Source organism: Lactuca serriola, chromosome 5 (assembly GCF_051521515.1).
Source record: "Lactuca serriola cultivar US96UC23 chromosome 5, Lser_US96UC23_V15, whole genome shotgun sequence".
Classification (NCBI taxonomy): domain Eukaryota; kingdom Viridiplantae; phylum Streptophyta; class Magnoliopsida; order Asterales; family Asteraceae; genus Lactuca; species Lactuca serriola.
The window spans coordinates 308,762,199-308,787,983 of record NC_136412.1 but is presented as its reverse complement, the minus strand read 5'-3'; the positions used below and the strand labels follow the sequence as shown (position 1 = coordinate 308,787,983).

The following is a 25,785-nucleotide window of genomic DNA, read 5'->3' as shown; positions in this document are numbered from 1 at the left end:
AAGCAGCAAAAAAGGTTTATATTTACCGTTTTAGAGGAATACCGTATTAAATAACCATGCTCGAGATAAATAAATAATGTTCTTTATGTAATTACGTTTCACATTAATTTTCTTTTAATTTACACAAAAAAGTGAAATTTTAAATGAAACTTATAGAAAAAACGCAGACAAAGAAAATTTCACTTTGTTGTGTAAATTAAAAGAAAATTAATGTGAAACGTAATTACATAAAAGAACATTATTTATTTATCTCGAGCATGGTTATTTAATACGGTATTCCTCTAAAACCGAGCATAATAGAATAAATTCAGTTTATAGTTTATACCTCCCACAATTTTATTTATTTATTTATTTATTTATTTTGTTAAACTGGAATGACTTCCACAACATCTAGGGAAATTTGAAAGTTGGAACAAGTTATAAATTTAAAATCATGGAAACAACAGCATTAAATATGTCAAGAAATCAAATAAAAATTCCTTTTTTTTGCAAACTTGAAAAATTCAAACTTAGGCTTTTTTTTTTCAGGATAAACACATGCAAAAATTTATAATGGCGCTCAAACATGCAGGTTATTCGAATAAACAAATTTCAAACGTGTTTTTTTTAGTTTGAAATTCATAATTAACGAATTGTTAAAGTATATGGTCATTGGGGCTTTTCGTGAATACGATGGTTATTTTATGAAGTCTATTTATGGAAATTGATTATTTAGGTAAGAATAAGAATAATAACCAGGTTGTAGTAGTTTTCCAAACAAGCTATATTGTCTCAAATGGTAAAAGCTTATATGTATATTTTTTAAATGGAAGCTAATTTTTTTCTTTTCTGTGGACAATTATGTCTATACCCTCATCTAAATTAAGGGAAGTAACAAACACAAATCTGCAAATACCCAGCAAGTCGTCTTCTTCCACCTCCTTTTCACTCCAAACCTTAGAGCTAGTCCTCCGATCACCATCTATGGCAACTGCTCTAAGCCTCTAAACTATCTCATCCCTCCTTCTCCCACCACCACTAACATCAACTCGTTGTGGTAACCTGCTCTAAACTATCTTTCTTGATTGTCATATCAATGACTTTAACATCCCCAACGTAGTATAACTACTTGTGCTCACAACGAGTGATCTTCTCGTATATCACAATCACATATCGATCAAGATTACGACAAGCACAAAGTTGTCTACCAACGTACATATGTACAAAATGGTACAAGATGGTATTAGCAACGTAATGGGAATCACTACCAACAAAGACTGTTGTTGATCTCAATACGATTCCTCCCTCTTCCATAGGACACCCTTCTAACCATATCTGAAGCAAAGATGCTTACATCTTCATATACTAGCTTAGAACGACTGCGGCTCTTCTATCTTTCTAAGCGAAAATCAAATAAGTTTGAACTTATTTTTCGAAGGTGGTGCTTGAACCTCCACTTTTTCTTTCATCCATCGATGGACCTTCCATCCTAACTCTTGAGTTACAAAATCGATTTTTATGTTTCAGGCACTTCCGGATCGAAATGGAAGAGCTCGAGGTGATCACATCGCACACACACCATGACTTTTCACTTATTTGACTCTGATGTGTTTTGCATGATTATGAATACATTATGATTTCCCTTAGGTTTTGATAAAGACGTTTGGTTGATGTTTTCTTTAATATAAAAACAAAAAAATTTGGTTTTGAGTTTTAAGACGTTACACAAACTGTCAGTATATACAGTATATACGATGAATAATAACAATGCTTTGTTATTATTATTATTACATTATTGTTATTTGTGATATTTTTTTTAATAATAATGATAATAAATCAAAGACAAAACTACAAAAATGGTCCCTATTGTATGCATTTTTTCTGAGGTTTAATCTAAACATCGATTTTTTTTATTGAAATCCTTTTGAGCTAGTTTTTTTTGGTCCCTTAGAAAACTAAAAAGACTAAAATACCCTTTTAGTTTTATTTTTATATTTTGTTAGTTAAAAAAACAAAAAAGACACATATCTCTTCTTTTTCTCTCTCTCTCTCTCCACTGTAAAAACCATTTCTTTCTTTCATTCCTTCACCATCTTTAATGGCTTCTTCACCAACAATTATGTCAACAAACATATTTGAAATAAACAAAAACCCAAAAAAATCTGCAATGAAATCGAAAACCAGATGAACGATTGTTCCTCCTAAAAAACTCTTTAACTTAAGTAAGAATCACAGATAAAACTACAGATCAACCATCGTTACTCCACATGTTTGTGGTCTGTGAAGAAACTCAAAACTCCACATCTAAATCGATGATGAAGAAGAAACCACAAGTCTACATCTAATTTCTGAGGGCTACAAATTATTGCATCCGATTTCTTCAATATCGATTTGCTTTCGGTGTTTCTCTTCATATTTGGTTGATGTTTGTTTTATGTGTTCCAATCAACAGCCTTTACTTCAATCTATGGATGGGTTTCTTTATTTTGCTCAGTTTGGTGGCTTAATTTTGGATTATGGAGGTTGGCGCCCCTTAAATTAGGTGGGTATCGTTAGGGTATTAGAAGGTTTTTCATTGTTTTCATCTAGGTTACATCGAGCTTGTAGGAGGAGGGTGGATCGGGTCTTCTTCTCCGATTGGATTTGGATCTACCATCGATGCTATAACACGAGAGAGGAGGAATAGTTGGGAATTGATTCAAGAAAGAAAAAACATGAAACACACACCAGTAGACACAAAGTTACACACACCCCTACCTCTATTATCTGTTTCTTGTTTACCCGATGCTGAGAATCAATGAAGTGTGTGGGAAGGCCACCAGCGCATAATGGACTGCGAAGAATGGAGAAGTAGGAAGTTGCTATCGTGTAGGGATGAACGAATATATTATTCCATATATTCCCATTTGATTTTGGATTTTTAAGATCTATCAATGAAGATGATGAGAGAGAGAGAGTAGGTGTGTGTGAGAGAGAGGTGGTTTTTTTTTTGTTTTTTAATTAATAAAATAGAAAAATAAGTATTAGAAAATAGAAAAATAAAAATAAAATGGCATTTTAATCTTTTTAGTTTTCTAAGGAAAAAAACTAGTTCAAAATGACCTCAAAAAAAATACATATCATATAGACTATTTTTGCAGTTTTGTCTAAATCAAATAAATGAAATAATATTAATAAAAGAAAAATGACAACAAAAGATAAAATATAAAGACAAAAAAAAAATAAGAAACAACAAAAAGAAAACAAAAAATTAAAAGATGTGGAGTCGAAGTGTGTATATAAATATATCCATAAATTTAAGGTAACATGAACTTTTTTTGTCCACCTATTATATTATATATTAGTTTACTAGGTGTGAGACCTATGTATTATATGTGTTTATTTAAAATAAAAATTAAATATAAAATTTTAAACATTTGATAAGTTTGAATTTATAAGAAAATTGAGAAAATATTGTATTATAAAAATTAAAGTGTTTTTATTCTTTATTAAATTTAGATAAATAAATAAATAAAATTAATGAATTATTAATTTAGTAATCTTGAAATTAAAAGGAAAGTTAATTAATGAGAATATGTATTTATTATTGCGTTTAAATATATCTAGAACTTACTAAAATAAAAATCTATAAAATGATATCTGGAATAAAAATTAATTAAAAATAACCACAAAATTACATGTGGCAAAATAAATGAGAATATGACATGTGACAAAAAGATCTTTATTTATTAGGAAGGATAACCCGTAAGAACTACGGTTATAAAATTAATTAAACTTTCATATTAAAAAATCAAAATTATTAGTCAATAATTTTAACTAAATTATTACTTAAAAGATATTTTTTTTAGTTAGTATAAAATTATAATCATTGATTTAAATAAATATATGAAGTTATATCACCTGATAATTTGTATTAATTTATTTTATTTTTTAATCTAATGTTAGTAATTTATATAATTAGAGTGAGAAAATTTAAAATGAAGAATCAATTATTAATTTAATGTAATTAAAATGACAATTTTAAATTTTAAATTTTGAAATATATAATTAATAGGTTGACAAGTCGCATGATAGGTGACATAATATTAATGAGAAGTTGTAATACTATGACACTTGTCAATAGGAGAATAAAATTATTCTTTTATTAGAGAAGACATGTATAACATTTTTTTTAATTATACAGTTTTAACAGATGTCTTATGTTTTATTATGAAATTGATCCAAATTTTAAATTTTGTTATAAATATGATCTAATTTGTTTTTTTAGAAAATTTCATCAAAATTAGTTTTTTAAATTTACTTTTTCGAGACATTGGTCCCTAACACGAACATTGCCCTAAAGGATGTATTCCCGCCCGTGGCCACATTGCCAACTTAACACCGCTAGCTTGCGGTGGAGGCATAACACCCGACGTAAGTATAACTAGAGGTGTATTTAACTTTTCAAAAAGATTTTTGTCACTAATAGTACCTATGTTGAATTGTGAAAACTGATTCACCGTTTGACCCTATACCCATTATACAAACCAACAATGGGGGACGTTTGACCCTATACCCATTATACAAACCGACCATGGGGGACATGGGCGTGCATTAGGAAGAAATTTTTTGTGGCTTAGTTCTTTTTATCAAAAACAACATCAAGACACGTTGTGGGTAGTGTTGTATAGATGTTTAATAGATGATATGGTAATCCATTAGATTTTAATGGATTGTGGATGCTATTAGATCGAACAACTAGTATTTATATTCTTTTGAATTCGTGTAAGCTAATACATCGTAGAAAGCATTAAAATCTTTCTTTTGTTTTCATCACGAACGTAGCCGGTTATTCTAATCACATGAACCGATTATCTTTGTTTTTTCGTTTACATTTATTACTCAGAAAAAGAAATATTGCATTGTTTATCGAAGTGTTTAAAACCTAATTATTTGAACAAGTCGGCATCACCTCAAAAGTCAAAGTATATGGCATGTGTTCAATTTTTTAATCCATCTAAAAGAAATCATACACCATATCGCCTTGGTCTCTGTTGAAAAACATGTAAAGCACGTAAAAGTTCATCTTCTCCAAAATCCGGCCAAAGCGTTTCAGTGAAGTATAGTTCAGTATATGCCAGCTGCCATAAAAAGAAGTTGCTCACTCTAATCTCCCCGCTTGTCCGAATAAGAAGATCAGGGTCTGGAAGCCCCATCAACTTCATACAAAGTTCATTATCGATCATAAACTCATTGATTTCTTCAGGTTCAACCACGCCATCATTGACTTTTTGACAAATGCTTTGACAAGCTTGAACGATATCATACCTGCCACTGTAATTAATCGCTATAACAAGATTGAGTCGTGAATTGTTCTTCGTTGTGTTTTCAGCATGTATGATAACTTCTCGCAAGGATTGTGGAAGCTTTGATACGTCTCCCATGATAGAAAGCCGGATATTCTCCCTGTTCGATCAAGCAAATGATCAACGTAATTCAATCACAGTTCTCTTCTAAAATTGAATTATGGTCGAACAATAACATGTTGTAATCAACAGAAATTTACCTCTCCATATAAGCAATTTCATCTTTTATTTTACTTCCAAACATGCCAAGGAGGGGATCGACTTCAATCTACCATAAAGGCATAAACAGAAGCAATTAATCGATTAAACCCAGAAAATAACTGATGAAACTGGAATCTAATATCAATGTTACACATACTTTGGGTCTTAACAAGTTATCTGTTGAGAAGGCGAAGACTGTTAGAACCTGGATTCCCCACTTACGACACAGATCCAACACCAACTTCAAGGCTGCGGCACCCGCCAAGTAACCGGCCTGAGGCGTCAATCTTTGAGACCGAGCCCATCTTCTGTTTCCGTCCATAATGACTGCTACGTGCTTCGGCATTAACTCACGACGGAGTCCCTCAGGAGTAACAACTGGTTCCTCTGGCGAAGTGTAATTTCCACCACCGGAAAATTGGTTTTTCGAGAATACATGGAAACGGAGTTTGTTGGTTGATAGAGAGAAAGGCTTTGGAAGGTAAGAACGAGGAGTGGGTGATGAGAGGGAAATATATAACATTATGAAAGAGGGTGCTGATTGGAGGGAGATGCAGGAATCACCCGACACGACGTATTTGGCAAAATATATGGTGCTTTTTATATCACTTGTGAAAATAGAATGGTAGCCCCACAAATTGAATTAGCCAACTGAAAATAGGTTTGTAGCCCCAAATTGAATTAGCCAATTGCATGTTTACGTTAAACCTCTCTATAGTTGAATTTATAATCCTTTTAACTTTTATCTATCTACCTATATTTTTATTATAATCAAAGAGTAACTATTGTTGACGCGATCATCTTAGGATTGTTTTCCGGTTTTCCCCCCTTTTGCATTTCCATAATAAATTACATTTATACCCTTAAGTGTGATTTGAATTCAATCATGATACTACATTTTCTTTTATTTAGATAGTACAAATTACAACAAATCCCATAAAATCATCAAAATTTCAAACAAATTACAATAAATCAGGAAATAAATATTATCCCTAATTCAATTTGAATATCGTAAGCGTTTTATTTACTTCATTTATATACATGGAACGCATTATATAATGCATTACAACCATGCAACAAAGAATTAAAGTCAAGGTATTGGAACTTAGATTAAAGGTTTTCTTTCAACTCATAGGTTAGTATCTAATTAGTGATTTTTTTTTTGTTCAAGTCAATCTTTATGCGTGTTCTTTCTTTGTCTCTATGAGATAATTGCCACTCAAACTAGTCGATTGATCGCAGTAAGCATCATGTACCGAAGATTTTTGTGCATAAATGCACTTTCAGGAAAGTCAAACTGCTGAAAATTCAAAATGATTTATTTTTTCAGGTTCGCACATGTTATTCCCTTTCTAAATACAACTTCCTCTCAACATTTTTGCTCCTGGACATGCTTTAAAACTTTCTTACATGTTATTCCCTTTCTTCTATGCATCGAAGAATATTATTAATGTGATTTCTTATAATTTGTACCCGTTTATCTCTGAATTTGTACATCAGACACATGTTTAGTAGAAGAAAGGAAGGCTACGAGGTCTACTTTATGTTCGTTTTTCTTTTTCTGATTATATACTTGTTTATTAATTTATTTTGTTGTTGACTTGTAAGATTATTTTTTTTTTTTGTAAATTTACTATTAATGATTATGAATCTTTATGTTATTTTATTTTGTCAATCGGTGCTGTATATGAGTTATAACCAAGTGATTATTATAATTACATTCTTTTGTATTTTATATATACTATATTTAAATATGTTCTTATTTCTTTAAAATATTTTTCAAATATGTACAAAACTTTTAACAAAGTTATACCACTAAAATAATCTTAAATCCGCTATAAATTGAATGTAATAAATAGTTTTTTTATCAAATCAATAACGATTTATAAATTAAATTATTTTTAAGTTTATGTAATATTAAAAAATTATGTAATATGTAATTATAAATATTTTATTTAATAAATTTTTATTTATATTTTTTTATAAGATTTTTTTGTAAATTTTATCTTTTAATCAATACTAGGATTATTTTACCCGCCACGTGTCACTATGACAATAATAAATTTAAGAAGTAGAAAATAATTTCTTACATGTTGAAAATAGACGAAAAAACAGTTTCTGTTTCTAGAGTTTAAATGTAAACAAACTCAAACTTATACCGACACATACGTACATGGACGGACGCGGGAATACATTGTAGGTATTGCCGGGATGAATAGGTGTTGCCGATACATGAAAAATAGGTAAAAAAAAAACTGAAAAATCAAATAAAATTTCACTACGGCCAGAAAAGTTAGGGGTTGCCGGTGCTACACCGGGAACCCCTTAGAACCGTCCTTGCGTACGTAAAAAAATCACGTAATTTTTTAAAAAAAATTTACAACCAAAAGTTATAAATTTAAGTTGAAACGTGACTACATCGAATTTATACCAACACATACATAAAAATAAGCATGTAAATATTTTTTTTTTTTAAGTTAACGAATGAAAGTAATCATGGAGAACGAGATTATGTATAATATGAGGAATAAATACAAAAGTTTAGAAAATGAAGGGGGTGAAAAGTGATATTATACAAAGCTTAAAGTCGAGAGGGTCAAAGTGACATTTTAAAAAGTAAAGAAGTGGAAAATGTCATTTTACAAAGCAGATGGGTGAAAATGTCGATGGTAAAAGTCGAGGGGTCCAAGTGACATTTTAAAAAGTAGAGAGGTTGAAAAAATCATTTTACAAAGTAAAGAGTGTAGACAAAATGCCATCTTACAAAGTAGTGTGCAAATTATCAATGGTAAAAATCTAAGGGGTCAAAATGATATTTTAAGAAAAATCATTTTCCAAAGTAAATAGGTGCAAATTATTGGTAGATATATCAATGGACATTGCTTTTTAATATATAGTTAAGACAAAACTACAAAATTTGTCCATATGGTTTATCAAAAACTGTGGATATAGTCCAAAAAAAATTTAACTTGACTGGAAGATCTAAAATAAAAAATTCTCGTGTTTTTTGTCTTGAAAAACTTGAAAGGTCTGCTTGGCTTTTTTTTGTATTTTTTCATATTTATTTTAATCTTTTATTAATTAAAAATCAAAAAGAAAAATTGTGCCCATCTCTCTCTCTCTCTTTCTCTCTCTCTCTCTCTCTCTCTCTCTCTCTCTCTCTCTCTCTCTCTCTCTCTCTCTCTCTCTCTCCACGTAACACCAAACCAGATCACAAAAACTTCCAATTTCAGCATTATATGGCAACATGTTGTTTCCATATCTCGATTCATGTCTTAAAAGATAAATTGATTGATCTCTTTACTTTTTGCGATCTAATGATTTTTTGATCGATCAATTCTAATCAATTTCTTTTGAATTTGTGTGTGTGAATAAACTTGAATCTTGAGATTGTTCATCATTGATTCAGATTTGGTTCCTTATTGTAAAATTTGAGTTGATTGATTTCTATTTTCAATCTGATTATAATCGATTTTGCTTTCATTTCAATTGATTACAATGTATTTGGAGTATAGATTCACACCACTCAAGGAGAATTTTGATTCTTGAATTGATATGAGATGTTGTTGAGACTTTGTGTTGATGAACATTTGAAGAACTTGGTCAAGAACATATGAAAATCATGGAAATGGAAATGAAGATGTTGGTTTATTGGGGTTTGGGGTTCCACCATTTAAACACACACACACACATAAAATGTTGATTTGGTTTTTGGGGTTCCACCATTTATAAAACCCCATGTACAATAACACACACACACATACTCCAGAAGTTTTTGATTTTTCTTTCCACCAGAGGTATTGCTCCTTCAATTAAGTACTCTAACTTACTAAACAAGTTACTCATGATTTCACCAATAGATGACTATTTTCACCATCCTAATATTGTATGTTAAAATCGACTTAACATATTAAGAAATTCTCGTAAGGATGTGACAGAAGTCAATCATCACTTAGTATTATTAAATACTAAGTCAGAGCATGTATAGAATACAGATTAGCTCTTAGCACACCACTTAAACTGTTTACTCCTTTGCATTAGACATACAAAGACTCAACCTATTGAGTTTGGAAACTTCGTCGGCCTTCTTCTCTTCCTATTTGTTGAATTCCTTTGAATTCTTTATAACTTTAACTTCAATATCATTGAAGTATTCATCACTATCTTCAATTCTTCTCAATCCGTAAGCAATTAATATATGTTTCAATCTGGTCGGCGGTGGAATCGCCAGGTGGTAAGACGATTCCATGGATTTCGTCAACGTTTTATCATCCCACATATAGAAATTGTACTTCATACGTAAAATACTTCTTCAAATGTATTATAGTTTCACCAATTTCACTCTATAGGTATTATTAACGATATCACTTGATCGATTTATTTTACGAAGTTACCAATGTCAACTACCATAAATCTCCTGGTCTCTTTGAAAAGCTACATGTTGGCTCTAATACAGTAATTAAACATTTAAAATATGTACACATAATTTTCCTTTTTTCCACTCAAGGTCGGCAATAAACCTTAAAATTTCTTCTAATAATAGCAATATGGGTAAGCAGCCTAAGGCATGCTATATTACATATCATTTAGCACATATTAACATATAAGACATTCCTCCTAAAGTATGTTACTACACGTCATAGCAAGTAAGGTATTCAACCTAAGGCATGTTATAAAATAAATTTTATTAGCACCTAATAGCATTTAAGGTATATAGCCTAAAGTATTCTAGTGCATGTGTCAATATAATATTACTCTTAGGTATACAACCTAAAGCTTACTAGACACACATCTCATCATCATTACTTAACCATCTAAGTTTAAGTCTATAACTCCTCATAACTTCTAGTTCGCTTAAACTAATGTTCTGATACCAATTGTGACATCCCCAGTTTTCAGAACCAAAAAGAAAATCTTTACACTTTCAAAATTCATAATATCTTTTATTTGCGGTAGTTCCCAATATATTACAGTATTTTGATTACAATTGATTATACCAAAATATCAAAACTCTAAGGATGCCATAATCGATACACAACATATGTTACATCGTAAAGACCTAACGACCCTGAATACTACTACAATTTTCTTCTTCAATCACTCAACATCCTATTCGAGTCTTCAACAGTCTTAACACCACTACCTGTGATGCATATAAACTGAGTGTGTTAGGTTGGGAAATCAGGTGAGATATATAGGGCTTTCAATTCCACAATGTTTTAATAATATTAAATCATATATCTCAACTTACAAAACCAACTAGTATCAACAATACATACATACACACACACACACACACACACACACACACACATATATATATATATATATATATATATATATAACCATCTATCCTTAGTACGCATCCCATCAATTCTCTCATAGTGATCCTATAGCAATGAACCTATGAGGTTTACTCTGATGGATCACGGTAAACAACGAATTGACTATACTGTTCCGGGGATTCCCTTACAGCAAGCGAGGATCAATAAAGACAAAAAATGAGGGGAATGGAGTTCTCAAAGGAACCATTGTTCATTACACCACAAGACAATTACGTCAGGGATGGTACATGAAGCGTACCTCGCTGGTTCTCAATATCATCGAACTGGGTTCTACTCTCTACTCTCATCTCACACGTACCGTTAATAAGATGTTATTCAACATCTAAACCTAATTGAACTGAGCACCCCTTTAGATCTAAGGGTATAACAAGTCTAAAATACCCATAATCATCATAAATTTCATACCTATGTAATATCTTTACAATACAAGGTATAACTATCAGTATTTCATCTTAAATCATACTAATCATCCTTTGTAAGTCTTATCCTATCACTAGGCAAGACTATAATGCTTAAAATCATCTTCCAATACAAAACTATTTAGGCAACACTATCCTAATTTAGTGTATATATTTAGTATCAGGTATTAATATACACTTATCTTCTCAGTAATAATACTTATTATTATTATTATTATTATTATTATTATTATTATTATCATCATCATCATCATCATCATCATCATGATGTAATAATATCATATATACATCTTAACGCATATAGAACCATATTTTGTGAGCTCATCATATGTCATCAAATATACATCTAACACATATCTCATACAATAAGCATGTAATTCACATATATCTTTCAGTAGATATTTAATACTTTAAATAATACTTATATTAAAATCATGTTTGTGAAAGCAACTATGCACTCACCTGATTAAGGTGGAAGATCCTCGGGAAAGCTAGCTTCCTTGCTAACACTTCAGCTTATCCCTTTTAACAACCTAAATACGAGTATTACTACCCCAATATTTGTTTGTATTTATACAGGTTTTATAACTATTCCTTAGATTCCTCAACAATCCCAATGAATACATCGAGATCTATAAAATAAGGAACAACCAGGTAAGATTATATCGGAGGTAGGATCCGTTTGTGTAACGTTCCGCTTCTGGTACGCATTTAATTTATTTAAGTATTTATTTTGTAAGAGCTACTCGACGAGTTGGTAGCCCTAACTCGTCGAGTAGATGCCTATTTGGACGCGGGATTTAAGTTGTCTACTTGACGAATCGAAAGTATTGACTCGACGAGTAGGTCCGTCAGGAGGAAACCCTAATCTTTAGGGTTTGCACCCTATTTAAACATCATATTAGGACTCCACACCAGCCTCCATAGCCTACTCTTAAAACCCTAATCAACCTTGTGTGTTATTGAGTTAGTTTCTTGCCATTGTGTGTGATTTGAAGATAGGAGAAGGAAGGCAACCCTTGGTGGTTCAAGAAGAAGCAGTAGATCCAGAGTTTGTGTTGCATTTCAGACCTTCTGGAGGTATAAAGATTATACCTTGGCTATTATTCACTTATATATCCTTCTTATCTTGTATGTTTTCATTTTTGGGCAATTTCCAAGGTCAGTCCGAGAATTGAACCCTTGAGGACGAAAGGAATTCAGATTTTGGCACTCTTGAGCTTTAGAAGCTCAAAGTTGCCACCTTTATTCAACCATGTCTCCATGCTATGACTTAGACCTTCATTTTTGGCTTGGATTGGGTGTTTTAACTTCATAACACCGTGCATGCACGTAAAGTTAGCAACTTTACGTGTAATGCTAGTCTAAGGAGTCCATATCTATGAGTTAGAAACATTGGAATGGATTATAATCGACTGAATGGATATGTCACAAGAAGGATTTGATGAGTTGTTCTTGGAACTCGGCGATTCGGGTCGTTAACCCTAACTTTTTTTCTGGTTGTGAGTGAAACCATTGAGTTTAGAAGATGACTCGGTGGGTTGGACAAGATTAGGACTTAGAAGCTGAAAAAGTCGACGAGTCCAAGGAGGGAATCGACGAGTTAGAGTTGATATGTCCCGTTCCTTATGACAGGAAGAACTCGACGAGTCTGTTAAGGGACTCGACGAGTTGACTTAGTTGACCACGTGTTTGAGTTGTTCATGAACTTGCCGAGTTGGGGTTGACTCGGAGTTAACCTTGACTTTGACTTTGAACAGGATGTTGACTTTGACCACGATAAAATTGTAACGACCCAAATTTCACGTCCAAAATTTTTCTTTTTAAATCAATACTTTAGAAAACGATTGTAATTAAAACACTGTCTGGTCAAACCATTTCATAACATACATCGCGTCTAAAAACCGAAACATGAAAACAATCAACTATCAGAGTACAAAATCCCAAAATGACTCATAGTGCGGAAAACAAGGCGCGTGTATGATGTGTCGCTACCATGCCAGCTCCTCCCCCCTTGAAGAAGAGGTACCTAAAATCAAAACTGTAAACCGTAAGCACGAAGCTTAGTGACTTCCCCCATAATACCTCATACCATACAAACATACAATGGACAACTAGGAGATACGGGCCTCGCCCACACTCCGCTAGCTGGGAGATACGGGCCTCGCCCACACCCCCTTATCTGAGAGATACGGGCCTCGCCCACACTCTGCTATCTAAGAGATACGGGCCTCGCCCACACTCCACTATCTGAGAGATACGGGCCTCGCCCACACTCAGCTGCTAAACCATAACATACAAGTATCACACAAACAACGAGTATAAACAATTCTATCATACTGGCATATATCATAATCAAACTCAACCATGAGATACGGGCTCTGCCCACACTCCGACACTAACATGTCGTCTATACAAGCCGGCCTTGGTGCCTTATACCCGTTACTACTGGAAGGAAACTCACCTCGAAAAGTAGCTACCGAAAGTCTGACTGTTAGACGTTTGGCTGCTGCACTGGTAATCCTCCGGCTACAAATCCATAAACATAGATTAGCCACTCATAAATACCCTAAGGTCAATTGACCGACCCACCTCTGGTCCAAGGTCAACTCCTTGGTCAAAGTCAACTTCTAGTTGACTGGACTCGCCGAGTCGTGGCACAGACTCGCCGAGTCCTTCTCCTACTAACCCGGTCATACTCGCCAAGTCCCTCTTCCCACTCACTGAGTCACCCTTAACTCACTACTCCAGACTATAGAACCGAATCGTGATCCGACTCGCCGATTCCCCACGAGCAGATCTCCTACTCGCTTCCAAATCCTCACCAGAGCATCCCTTAAGAGGATTTGGGGTTCTGGGACTATGCTACACGTTAAATTGCTAATTCCGCGTGTAGATACTAAGGGTTGGACCTTCAACGCTTAAACCCCTCTTACTCAGTGAAAGTTGATATGACCCGCCGAGTTTGAAGAACAACTTGTCGAGTTCCAGGCAATCTTCATAGGACTCGCCGAGTTGTTCATCTAACTCGCCGAGTCTAAGACCATCTTCATAGAACTCGCCGAGTTCCACTTTGGGACTCGCCGAGTCCCTTCGACCCACTTCCCATACATACCAAATCTGAGTCATGCAACGCTTCTAAACCATAGATCTATGCTCCTAAGGCATGCTTACCACGTAAAGTTGCAAACTTTACGTGCATGCATGGCCTTATAAGCTCAAGAAGGCAAATCCAAGCTCTTTAAGAGGTCATACACTCAATAGGGACCTTAATAATTCCAAGCACAGAGACTTTATACTTTTAAGATGTCCATAAGGTCCCAATCTGAAGTCCTTTCAGAACATAGAGCATAAATACATGGAGTCTGAGGTTTTAGGGCTTGAAAATCGCTAATTTGGGACAAAAGGGGGATCTAATGAACTAGTGATCAAGGTAAGAACTTTTCTACCTGAATGGAAGCTTCTCACAATGTAGATTCCGGATCTACCTCCCCTCCTTGCACACTTCAACCTCTTCCTTCTTCTTCTAAGCTCCAAACCTTCTTCACAAAGCCAAAATCACTCTCAAGAACAATATGGGGGCTAGGGTTTCTTTCTACAGCTCTCTGGAAGTGTTAGGGACAAAGCAGGCCAAGTTAGAGCATTTAAATAGGGTGCAAACACCCGGATTAGGGTTTTTGCCCTAACAGGGTCTACTCGCCGAGTCCAAAGTTCAAACCCCGCGTCTTATCCCGCTCCTACTCGGCGAGTTGGTCCTTCAACTCACCGAGTCCAAGGCAAAAATGCACTTTATTAAAATATTAAACACAAGGAGTACGTACTAGGAACCAGGTGCTACAAATCTCCCCCACTTATTTTAGACTTCGTCCTCGAAGTCTGCTGCTCGATCCTGAAACAGCTCGGGGTAGTGCTCCATCATTTCTTCCGTCGGCTCCGAAGTCCACTACGATCCCTTTTGGTGCTGCCATTGCACTTTCACGAGTTCCACCCTCTTGTTCCTTAGATCCTTTGACTTCTTGTCGAGGATTGCCACAGGCCGCTCGATGTAATTCAGGTTGTCATCGACTTGAATATCCTCCAAAGGCACCACTGCCGAGTCGTCTACCAAACACTTCCACAACTGAGAGACGTGGAAAGTGTTGTGGATCTGGCTGAGTTCGAATGGCAGATCCAACCTATACGCCACCTTGCCCACCCGGGCTACAACCTTGAATGGCCCGATGAACCTTGGGCCCAACTTGCCTCGCTTCCTGAATCGGATGACGCCTTTCCATGGCGACACCTTCAGGAGAACCATATCCCCGAATTGGAATTCAAAGTCTGAACGGCGCTTGTCGGCATAAACTTTCTGCCGACTCTGAGCAGTCTGAAGCCTACTCCGGACCTGCTGGATCTTCTCTGTCGTCTGGAGCACCACTTCGGTGCTTCCCATGACCCTCTGGCCAACCTCTCCCCAACATATCGGGGTCCTGCACCTCCTCCCATACAACATCTCGAAGGGAGGACGGTCGATGCTCGCATGATAGCTATTATTATATGAGAACTCCGCCAACGGGAGGTAGGTATCCCAACTACCTCCGAAATTCAGAACACATGCCCGCAACATATCCTCTAAAGTTTGGATGGTCCGCTCGCTCTAACCATCCGTCTGCGGGTGAAAAGCGGTGCTGAAATGCAGACGAGTACCCAACTCGTCATGAAACTTCTTCCAAAACCTGGAAGTAAAACGCACATCCCTGTCTGAAATCACTGATACTCCCTGATATAGATGTCGGCCAACTTCTCGGCCGAGATGCTCTCCTGAATCGGGATAAAATGGGCGCTCTTGGTCAATCGATCCACGATGACCCATATAAAATCCTCCCCCCGCGTGGTCCTGGGTAGCTTCATGATAAAATCCATCGTAATATCTTCCCATTTCCACAACGGGATATCCAACGGCTGCACCTTGCCGTGCGGTCTCTGATGCTCGGCCTTGACCTTCCTGCAGGTCAAGCACCGCTCGACGTACCAAGCCACATCTCGCTTCATGCAGGGCCACCAATAGTCCAGAAGAAGATCCCTATACATCTTCGTCGCCCCAGGATGAATGGAGAATCGAGATTTGTGCACCTCCTCCATCAAGAGCTAGCGCACGCCTCCGAGTTATGGCACCCACACCCTGCAGTGTAATGTCAATAATCCCCTACTATCATAGTCGAAGGAGGAAACCTGACCCACTATGCGCTCACTCTTCCGATGTTCCTCCTTCATGGCTTCTTGCTGGGCCTCCCGAATCCGCCCCAAAAGCAGAGTCACCACTGCCATCCGCATGCAAATATCCCTGATCGGCGCCGCCTTGCGGCTAAGCGCATCGACCACCACATTGGCCTTCCCTGGGTGGTAAAGGATCTCACAATCATAATCCTTCACCACATCGAGCCACCGACGCTGCCTCATGTTCAGATTCGGCTGATCCATGAGGCACCTCATACTCTTGTGGTCCGTGTAAATGATACACCGAACCCCATAGAGGTAATGCCACCAAATCTTGAGGGCGAAGACCACCGCCCCAACTCTAAATCGTGCGTCGGGTAGTTCGCCTCGTGAGGCTTCAGCTGCCTCGAAGCGTAGGCAATGACATGACCTCTCTACATCAGTACCGCGCCCAACCTTGAAATGGACGCATCACAATATACCACAAAATCCTCTATGCCCTCTGGCAGGGCTAAGATTGGCGCCTCACACAATCTCTGTCTCAGAACCTCGAATGCTGCCTGCTGCTCAGGCCCCCATCGAAAGACCACGACTTTCTTAGTCAACCGTGTCAGGGGTACGACTGTCTTGGAGAAGTCCTGAATGAATCTCCGATAGTAGTCCGCTAACCCCAGGAAACTCCAAATCTCATATGGAGACTTCGGAACCTCCCACCTCATCACGTCCTTCACCTTGGCCGGATCCACCGAAATCACATCTTGGTTGACAAGGTGCCCAAGAAACTGCACCTCTCGTAGGTGCCCCTCGTGTTCCTCATGCGTCTTGGAATACACTAAGATGTCATCAATGAAAACTATCATAGACCGGTCCAGCATCGGTCTGCACACACGGTTCATGAGGTCCATGAACGCGGCAGGGGAATTGGTGAGCCCAAACGGCATCACCACAAACTCATAATGGCCATAGCGTGTCCAAAACGCGGTCTTCTGCACATCCTCCTCTCTGACCCTCATCTGATGATAGCCCGAACGCAAATCGATCTTGGAGAACCAAGATGCTCCCTATAACTGGTCAAAGAGGTCATCGATCCTCGGGAGTGGGTAACGGTTCTTAACCGTTACCTTATTCAGTTCCCGATAGTCTACACACATCCGATGCAACCCATCCTTCTTCTTCACAAATAGAATCGTGGCTCCCCAGGGTGAACTGCTCAGTCTAATGAATCCTTTGTCTAACAGCTCCTGCAGCTGTGTAGACAACTCCTGCATCTCGGGAGGAGCCAACCGGTACGGTGCCTTGGCTATCGGAGCCGCACCGGGGACTAAGTCGATCCTGAACTCTACCTGTCGCTCCGGAGGTATTCCCGGAAGCTCCTAGGGGAATACATCAACGTAGTCCTGTACCACCGGAACCTCGCTCACCGTCGCCTTACCCGCCTCCCGGGTGTCCATAACATACACGACATATCCCGCGCACCCCTGCTGAAGGTAGCGTCTAGCTCTCGCTGCTGAACACATTGTGGGTCCACGTTGTGGCCTCTTACCGTGGATCACCAACTCTCCCCCACTTGGGGTCCTGATCCGCACCAGCTGTTGTGCATAATCTATCACCGCCCCATTAGGGCTCAACCAATCCATGCCTATAATCACCTTGTTCCCACACAACGTAATGGGAACCAAATCCACCAAATAGCGCTCCTCAAACAACCTTAGAACACAATCCCTGAACATTGCTGATGCTCGCACCGATCGATCATCGGCAATCTCCACCTCTAAAGGGCAATCCAACGTGCCCGAAGACTCAGGAAACTTCTTGCTAAGCGCAAGAGAAACAAATGATTGGGTAGCCCCCGAATCAAACAACACCTGAACTAGGATACCGTTCACATGGAACGATCCTAAACAGAGCATATATATATATATATATATATATATATATATATATATATATATATATATACTGTTTGGAAAATACACTTTAAACACCTCACTAGATCTAGCCTAGACATCACTCCCATAATTAGATAAATCAATATTATGACATGGAATCACTGATAAATCTAGTTTATAGGTTCATGATAACGATAATGAACTTAAACATAAGTTACACTTAAAGCATAATAAGTGTAGCTTAACTTATAGATTTTCTAGCGAAAAACGAGAAGGTGCGGGCAGAATCTCGACCCGAAAGCTCTTTTTCGTTGGGCTCCTAGATACCTTAGAGCCTTGCCAAAGTGTTCAGAAGCTCAGAAAAATCGAGTTCAAAGGGTGGGAAAAACTTATAGATGTTTAAGGTTGAATGTGTGATCAAATGGGATGAAATACGCATCTATTTATAGGATGAAAAGGTAGGCACGCCATGCCATAAGCTAGAGGTGTGTCGCACCTCGAAGGCATGTCCGGTCCTTTGAGGTGCCACGTATTGTCAAATCGGTGGGTCACTTCACCATGTCTCTAACTGTCTTCGACCTTTCCACGTGTCAACTCGTGGCGGTGGCATATGTCCACTTCTCATAGCGCCATGTCGACGTGTCGATGGAAGATTCGGCCTCCTCTTCACCACGTGGTGCACTCTAGTATCAGCACGTCATCATACGCAAGTATTTTCTAAAATCTTAGAAAAGCCATAATTTTTGCAATGGAGATCCGTTTTCAATGCTCTCTATATCCACGTGTATGTATTTCTGAGTAGTACAACTTTTCTTTAGACGTCAACAGCTAATTCTTACTCTCTTTTAAATTCATATTTTAAAAGAGATTACACTGTTAAAGTCTGTGTGAAAATCATAACTCTTTCATATGAGCTCCGTTCTCATATGTCTTTATATCGATGGATTCATATTTATGATAACTTTAATTCTCGTTTACTTTGTTTTGACTAACAATCAACTGATCTTAATTTCAACATCTGTGTCGTGTACTGTTGTACTATGTCGCACCGAAATTTCAAAAAAATCATAACTTCCTCATATGAAGTTAGATTTAGGCGTTCTTTATATGCACACTTTCGTTTTTATGATTACTACGCCTTTTGTTTAGATTACTTAGGTTAACAAGCAATCTATCTCTAATTCGTATTTTATGACACACGTTGTTGTATAGGGTTGAACGCGAAACTTCGAAAGATCATAACTTATTCATACGAAGTCATATTTGAGAATTCTTTATACCCACAGAATCATCATCGTGACTACTATTAATTTCATCAAGATTATTTATTCTAAATAATCTTCTATCAAAAATGTTATTTTTTATCGCTCGGTGATAAAAATGTCTATATAGTTTGCAACGCGTACGATTAATAATTAGTTATTCAATAAAATGAATTTATTTATTATATTCACTTAAATCATCTAGCCATAACTTATGAGTGTTCTAGATCACAACACATATATGAAATATCATGGTTGGATCATAACAGATGTATGAAAGACTATGATTAGATCACAACACTTGTATAGTTAAGAATGGTTAGGGTAATGATAGTTTTGGATGGTCGTTGAGTAGATATACTAGGGGTCGTTGTGGTCCACTTATTCGATTGTCTATCTGATCATTGACTACATCTGACTTTATGTATCGTATGAAAGACCAGGGTTTGGTCGCTGACAGTTATATGTATGTTTGGATGGGCCCGTTGTATACTTTGTGTTGTGTCGGTTATGTATATTTGGGCTAGGTCCGATATGTATGGTGTATGGTTGTGATTAGGAGAGCAAGTAGGTCGATTTTAGAGATGAGGACTTTGTGTGGATGCATTTTATATATGATGAAATATGTGGTATACTTGGGAAGTAACTAAGCTTTATGCTTACAATTATGGATAAAAAAATTTTGCAGGTTGTTCATAAGAAGAGCTAGGCGGGATTGTATACACGCATCAAAGATTTTGATTTCCGCTGTCCTTGTAACAAGGCTCTAATAACATTATGATTTTAAAATAAATGAATATCACTTATTGATTTTAAGTAAAATGTTATACTTGGTTAATATATTTTAAAATGAAAATTATCTTTATAATTTTCAGGATGTTACTAAACATAGATGCAAAAAAAGGAATACTAGCCAAATAATAATAATAACAACAACAACAACAACGAACCTTTTGGGGGTCGATTTGTGATTAAGTGAAGAAGGTGGTAAAGTGAAGGTGATTGAGTTAGAATCATCATCTTCAATAGAGAGAAGATGCACAATAGAGAGAAAAACACGAAAAGATGAGGAAGAGAAAGGGGAGGGGTATAATTAGGGAGGATCCTTTTGTTTTATTTTTTTTAATTACAAAATAATTATATTTGATATTAAAAATGAAAATAAAAAATTTAAAGGATAAAACAGTTTTTTAGTTTTTTCAAGAACCAAAACGGACCAAAGTTATGAAAATTTTCTGATTTTAGACATTTCATACAAGTTGAAAACTTTTTAGACCTTATCCATAATTTTTGGCAAATTATAATGACCAACTTTACAGTTTTATCTATAGTTAGTTTTTATAAATCTTTTCTTTAATCACAAAAATTAAATTTTATATATATATATATATATATATATATATATATATATATATATATATATATATATATATATATATTTGTTTTATAATTTTACCGTATCAAATTGGATGTCACTTTAATAACTTTATACCATGAATCTAATATACTAACATGAAAGATTTATATATTGTTTTTAAAGGTCGGTAATTAAGAAAAGGTTATTAAGGTTGTGGGAAGTGGTCACCAGCAACCTACCGAAAAAATGGTATCACCTTTGTGTCACGTTAGCTCCACCACCAACCCATTAACATTGGAATTGGTTACCAATCCACAATATTTATATTTTATTTTTTTACTTTTAATATTAAATTAAATAAAAAAACATAATTAATAAAAACATAGATAATAATAATAATAATAATAATAATAATAATAATAATAATAATTGATAAAATAGTAAACCAGCTTTGAAAAGAAAATTAGGAATAGAGTTTGTTGTGCCTTTGACCCAAACTTAAAATACCATAGTTGAAAACTGTTGAAAAATGTGTGTCTTCTTATCATCTTCTTCATTTGAATACCTGCAAATCGGAAAATATTTTTTTTATTGCTTCCAACGACTCCAAATAGTTAAAATAGGAAGTCAGCCAAGAGTTTCTTCTGTCTTCGTCCGTCTTCATAGAGACAACACACACAAACCAGTGGGTGTGGGGATGGTGACGCGCGTCTTCAGGCCCTCAAGCTCAACTCCACACGTGGGTTGAGCTGTCCACTCCGGATAGCCTAATCGTAGAACAGTTACATAATTAACTAGATAACCAATCGACAAAGTATCACTAAAAAAACTTATTAACATTCAAAAGTTATTAAAAATCTCATTTTTGCAAACCTCATGGACTAAATTGGAACATTTTAGGACTGATTTTGCAAAAAATTTAACCAACTTAACCATAAAACTCGTTAAGTGGGCTAGAATAATAATTCTGTGAAAAAGTTATGACCATAGCAATAATAAAAAATATATTAGAGTTTTTTTCAATTACGAATTAAAAATTTAGGGCTTTTATAATATTAACGCTTCAAAACGGATTAGTAATTATCATATAAAAAATGGCGAATCAATGACTTAAGTAAGTTGCGGTGCAACTACGGAGTGAGTTACTGGGCACCGCAATTGTGGTGCTCGATATATAGGCCACATCAAAATATATATTTTAGTAGGTTGTGGTGCAACTGCGTGTTTTTGATGGCTATAGTGCTCGATAAATGGTCACGTTAAAATCTCGATAGAGTAAATCACTTTAAATCTTCGTGTTTTGTTTCTTCGAGTTTCTATCATCGTGTTTGTGTGGGGTATAGGTCCTTACTTCCGAAGAGTAATATTAGAAAGTTATATATAAATAATATAATAATATTGGTAATATACCATACAAAAAGTTGTTACGATCTTACAACTTTTATTCTGTTTAGTTAAATCGTATATACCAAAGTATTTTACATTGATATTAAAGTAGAGATTGCCAATACAAAGAAAACTGTATTGAATTAACATAAAACTTTGATGTGGGTAACATGTTAATATTCATAATTGTTTTTATTTTTTTTTATTATTTTTTTTTTTTTATTTTTTTTTTAAATAGCTAGATATGATAATCCAGAACAAGATGTAATAACTTAAGTGATAGTGCTAACGTAAACATAAAACATAATATGAGGAGTAAGTTATAACAACTTTATCAATAAATCTAAAAAATATATATATTAAGAAGGAGATGTGTTTAATTGAAAAAAATGGTAAAAATATGAACCAAAAGTCATGGTAATACACTGATATGTAGCTCCCAAAGTATTAAATAAAAATTAACTGAATTTATAGATCTAGCTTTTATACTCTATTCTTCATATAGTGATTCCGATTTGAAGATTTATTTAATTTTAGTAGATTAGCTTTATGATAGTTTTGAAGATTTAGAACAATAGATCGTATTCTAAATTTGTTTTAGATTTAATACACTATACTTTAACGGATTTTATTGATATCAATTTTGAAGTTATAAAAAAAATTAGTGTTTAGTTTGTTACTTTATATTCTATTATTGTCATTAGGATATTTATTTATTATTTTTTTGTAAAGATTTATTTATTTATTTATTTATTTATTTTGTCATTTATTAATTGTTAGTTATTATTAAAGGTTTTTGTGACAATATGTCACAATCCCATTAATTGCCCAAAACGATCCTAGTTTGATATATTGAGATCCTGATGTTGAATTATTTTTCCGAAAGTGTCGTTTGATAGAGCCGAGTTCAAGGATTCCAAAAACACGAACGAATTAATTTTTCGAGTTGTAGAACTACGAGAAATTGTGTTTAAAGTTTCGTGTCTAAATGGACCGAAACATTCGATTTTTCGACTTTTGCAAATATTTTTTGCTAAAAGTATTTCAAATATGAAATTAAATACTAGAACATAGCCCGAGTCCAAAAATGCTCTTAGAATTTCCATCTGAGATTTGCAAGTGTCTCAACGGATCGATTCGGTTTTAGCAGTTTAAAGAAAATTAGTGATTTACTGGATGGTTTTCTTATAACTGCCGTAACTTTTGCACACGAAATCTGTTTTGGACGTTCTTTATATTTTTGGAAACAGGGGAACATTTACTATGAGATTAAAGTGTTTGCTTCGCTTACAACTGCTTAATACGAATTTTCAGTTTTACAAATGCAATAACTAGGGGTGTAGTTTAAGTTGTTTGACTCGTTTGCCAGTTTAAGCATTCGGAAGTAAAATACCATCTAGTATCTTATAATAGTTGCAATTAACTCATTTATTTTGCAAAAGATGCACTAAGACTGAATGAGTCAAATTACAAAGAGATTTACAGTGAATCGATCGCTCATAGTCTTTGACCTAAATTCCAGGATGTCATAAAAACCAGGTATCACAACGTGACCAAGGGTGGTCACAACGTGACAAGACAAGTAAGAAATGCATGTTTGAGTCTGTACTCATGACGTGACCCATAGGTGATCACAACGTGAGGAAGGATGCAGCCCAAGCCCATGATCTTTTAGGGTTTTCCTCGTATTTAAGCCCCATTATCTCGAATCTAGGGTTCATTATCAACCTCCATCACCCTCAAACCTCAGAAAAAACATAACCCTAATCTCTTTTGGTGGTTCTTGGCCTTTTGGTGCATTTGGGAGCTTGGAGAAGGAGAAAATAATGAGAATAATGTGTTCTAATTGTGGATCTAGCAGGAAAACCTCAGCATCATCTTGTGCTCATTCTGGACCTTTGTAAGTGTCCAAGATTCAACCTTTATGCTTTTATGTTGCCAGATCTAGGTTTTGTTCCATATTCTTCATGTTCGAGCAAGCTTGATTGCAAGGGATCCATAAAGTTAGCAACTTTATAGATTCTAAAGGTCCCTTGAGTATTATAAGGTTCAGATTTAGAAGTTGGTTGAGTTTTGGATCCATGCTTGTGAGTTTTGGTGTTATCTCTTCACTTTTATCCTAGAATGGATAGAGGACATGCATGGAGCATGCATGTCCATAAAGTAATCATGTTTATGGACCTTTGGTGTCCCCTTAAGCTTCTGGAAAATTTGGAGTTGGAGGCTTAATGGATTAAGGAATCAAATCATTAAGTGGAGGTTTCAGACTGAAGTTACTATTGGATTAGTGTCTAAGTCCATAACTATTTTGGTATGTACTTGACCCGATGGTGCATGGTCCTTTTGGGTTGCCTTCACCAAAGCAACTTGATAGGATGAATTATGGAGAGAAAGGATTAAATATGATTTATTAATATATTATGAGAATAATATATTAAAGGAGAAATCATATTGTTTAATTAATATTAGTCAATAATAAATTGGTAATTAGTTTTGTGACTAAAAGAGATTAATTAAACTTAAGGGACTGGAATTGTAATTATAAGATAATTGCAATTTGGGCTATGGATTGCCTTGTATTAAGGGGTGGACGAATTCTATGGGGAAGCCCATAAGGAAATCGTCCAAGGCCTTAAAGAAAGAGGTCCATGGGTTGCTTAGGGCTTAAGCATCCAAATTAGGGTTTCCTTGTTAGATAACCCTAATAGCCTTACTATATATAAGACCCTTATGACCCAAAAAAGTGGTGAAGACTCCTCTAGGGTTTGTAGACGTTTTTGGGCAGCCTCCATCCTCTCTCCTCTTCATCCTCTTGCTTATGGTGTTTGTGAACCATTAGAGGAGTGACACTTGTGACTCTAAGCCTTCCAAAGTCAATACAAGGAGATTTGGGATTGTTATTGCTACATAACAATCAAGGTAATATCTTAAACCTATTCTCATGTTAATATGATTACTTGAATGCTAGAATTAGGGTTTATAGTCTTGGATAACTTGCATGTACAATAGAGAAACCTAGATCCAAGCATTAGGGTTTGTATGAGCACATAAGATGTTCTTAGGACCAAAACCCATCAGTGGTATCAGAGACTAGACCGGTTTCTATTGTATTGATGCTTGATATGTTTGAAAAATTCGATTTTTTGGTTTCTGGAAGCTGGACTCGCCGAGTCCGTAGCTGAACTCGCCGAGTCCATGCAGACTCGACGAGTCCAAGCTTGACTCGACGAGTCAACTTGTCAGATGGAGCATATCTCGGGATTTCTTGCTGTTTTTGCTTTGGGATAGTTACCTTATCACATTAGATCAATATAAATCCGATTTTATGATATATTTGACTATATTCTTGATCTAATTGAAGATATTTATCAATTAATAAAATATTTGTTTCCTTATGTGATAATTG

At 35.5% G+C, this 25,785-nt stretch overlaps 1 protein-coding gene and 1 long non-coding RNA gene across 2 annotated transcripts; both read right to left on the bottom strand.

Annotated features, from left to right (window-relative positions):
- Positions 1-2,147: 2,147 nt before the first annotated feature.
- LOC145054896 (uncharacterized) lies at positions 2,148-2,946 on the bottom strand. The gene is made up of 2 exons (XR_013684999.1): positions 2,737-2,946; positions 2,148-2,640 (listed from the first exon to the last, which is right to left on the bottom strand). It is a non-coding gene; the product is annotated as an uncharacterized LOC145054896 (long non-coding RNA).
- Positions 2,947-4,807: 1,861 nt separating this feature from the next.
- Positions 4,808-6,086, bottom strand: LOC145051794 (cis-prenyltransferase 4, chloroplastic-like). Its single transcript, XM_078999616.1, has 3 exons — positions 5,683-6,086; positions 5,525-5,592; positions 4,808-5,424 (listed from the first exon to the last, which is right to left on the bottom strand). The coding sequence occupies exons 1-3, from the start codon at positions 6,046-6,048 to the stop codon at positions 4,986-4,988; spliced, it is 873 nt and encodes a 290-aa protein (XP_078855742.1). The 5' UTR covers positions 6,049-6,086; the 3' UTR covers positions 4,808-4,985.
- Between the last annotated feature and the right edge of the window lie 19,699 nt (positions 6,087-25,785).

Excerpts from the sequence above, each read along its gene's own strand:
- LOC145051794 (XM_078999616.1), bottom strand. The coding sequence starts at position 6,048 with ATGTTATATATTTCCCTCTCATCACCCACTCCTCGTTCTTACCTTCCA. Across the intron at positions 5,593-5,682 it reads ATAACTTGTTAAGACCCAAA|ATTGAAGTCGATCCCCTCCT; the intron begins GTATGTGTAACA and ends CCTTTATGGTAG. Across the intron at positions 5,425-5,524 it reads GAAATTGCTTATATGGAGAG|GGAGAATATCCGGCTTTCTA; the intron begins GTAAATTTCTGT and ends TTGATCGAACAG.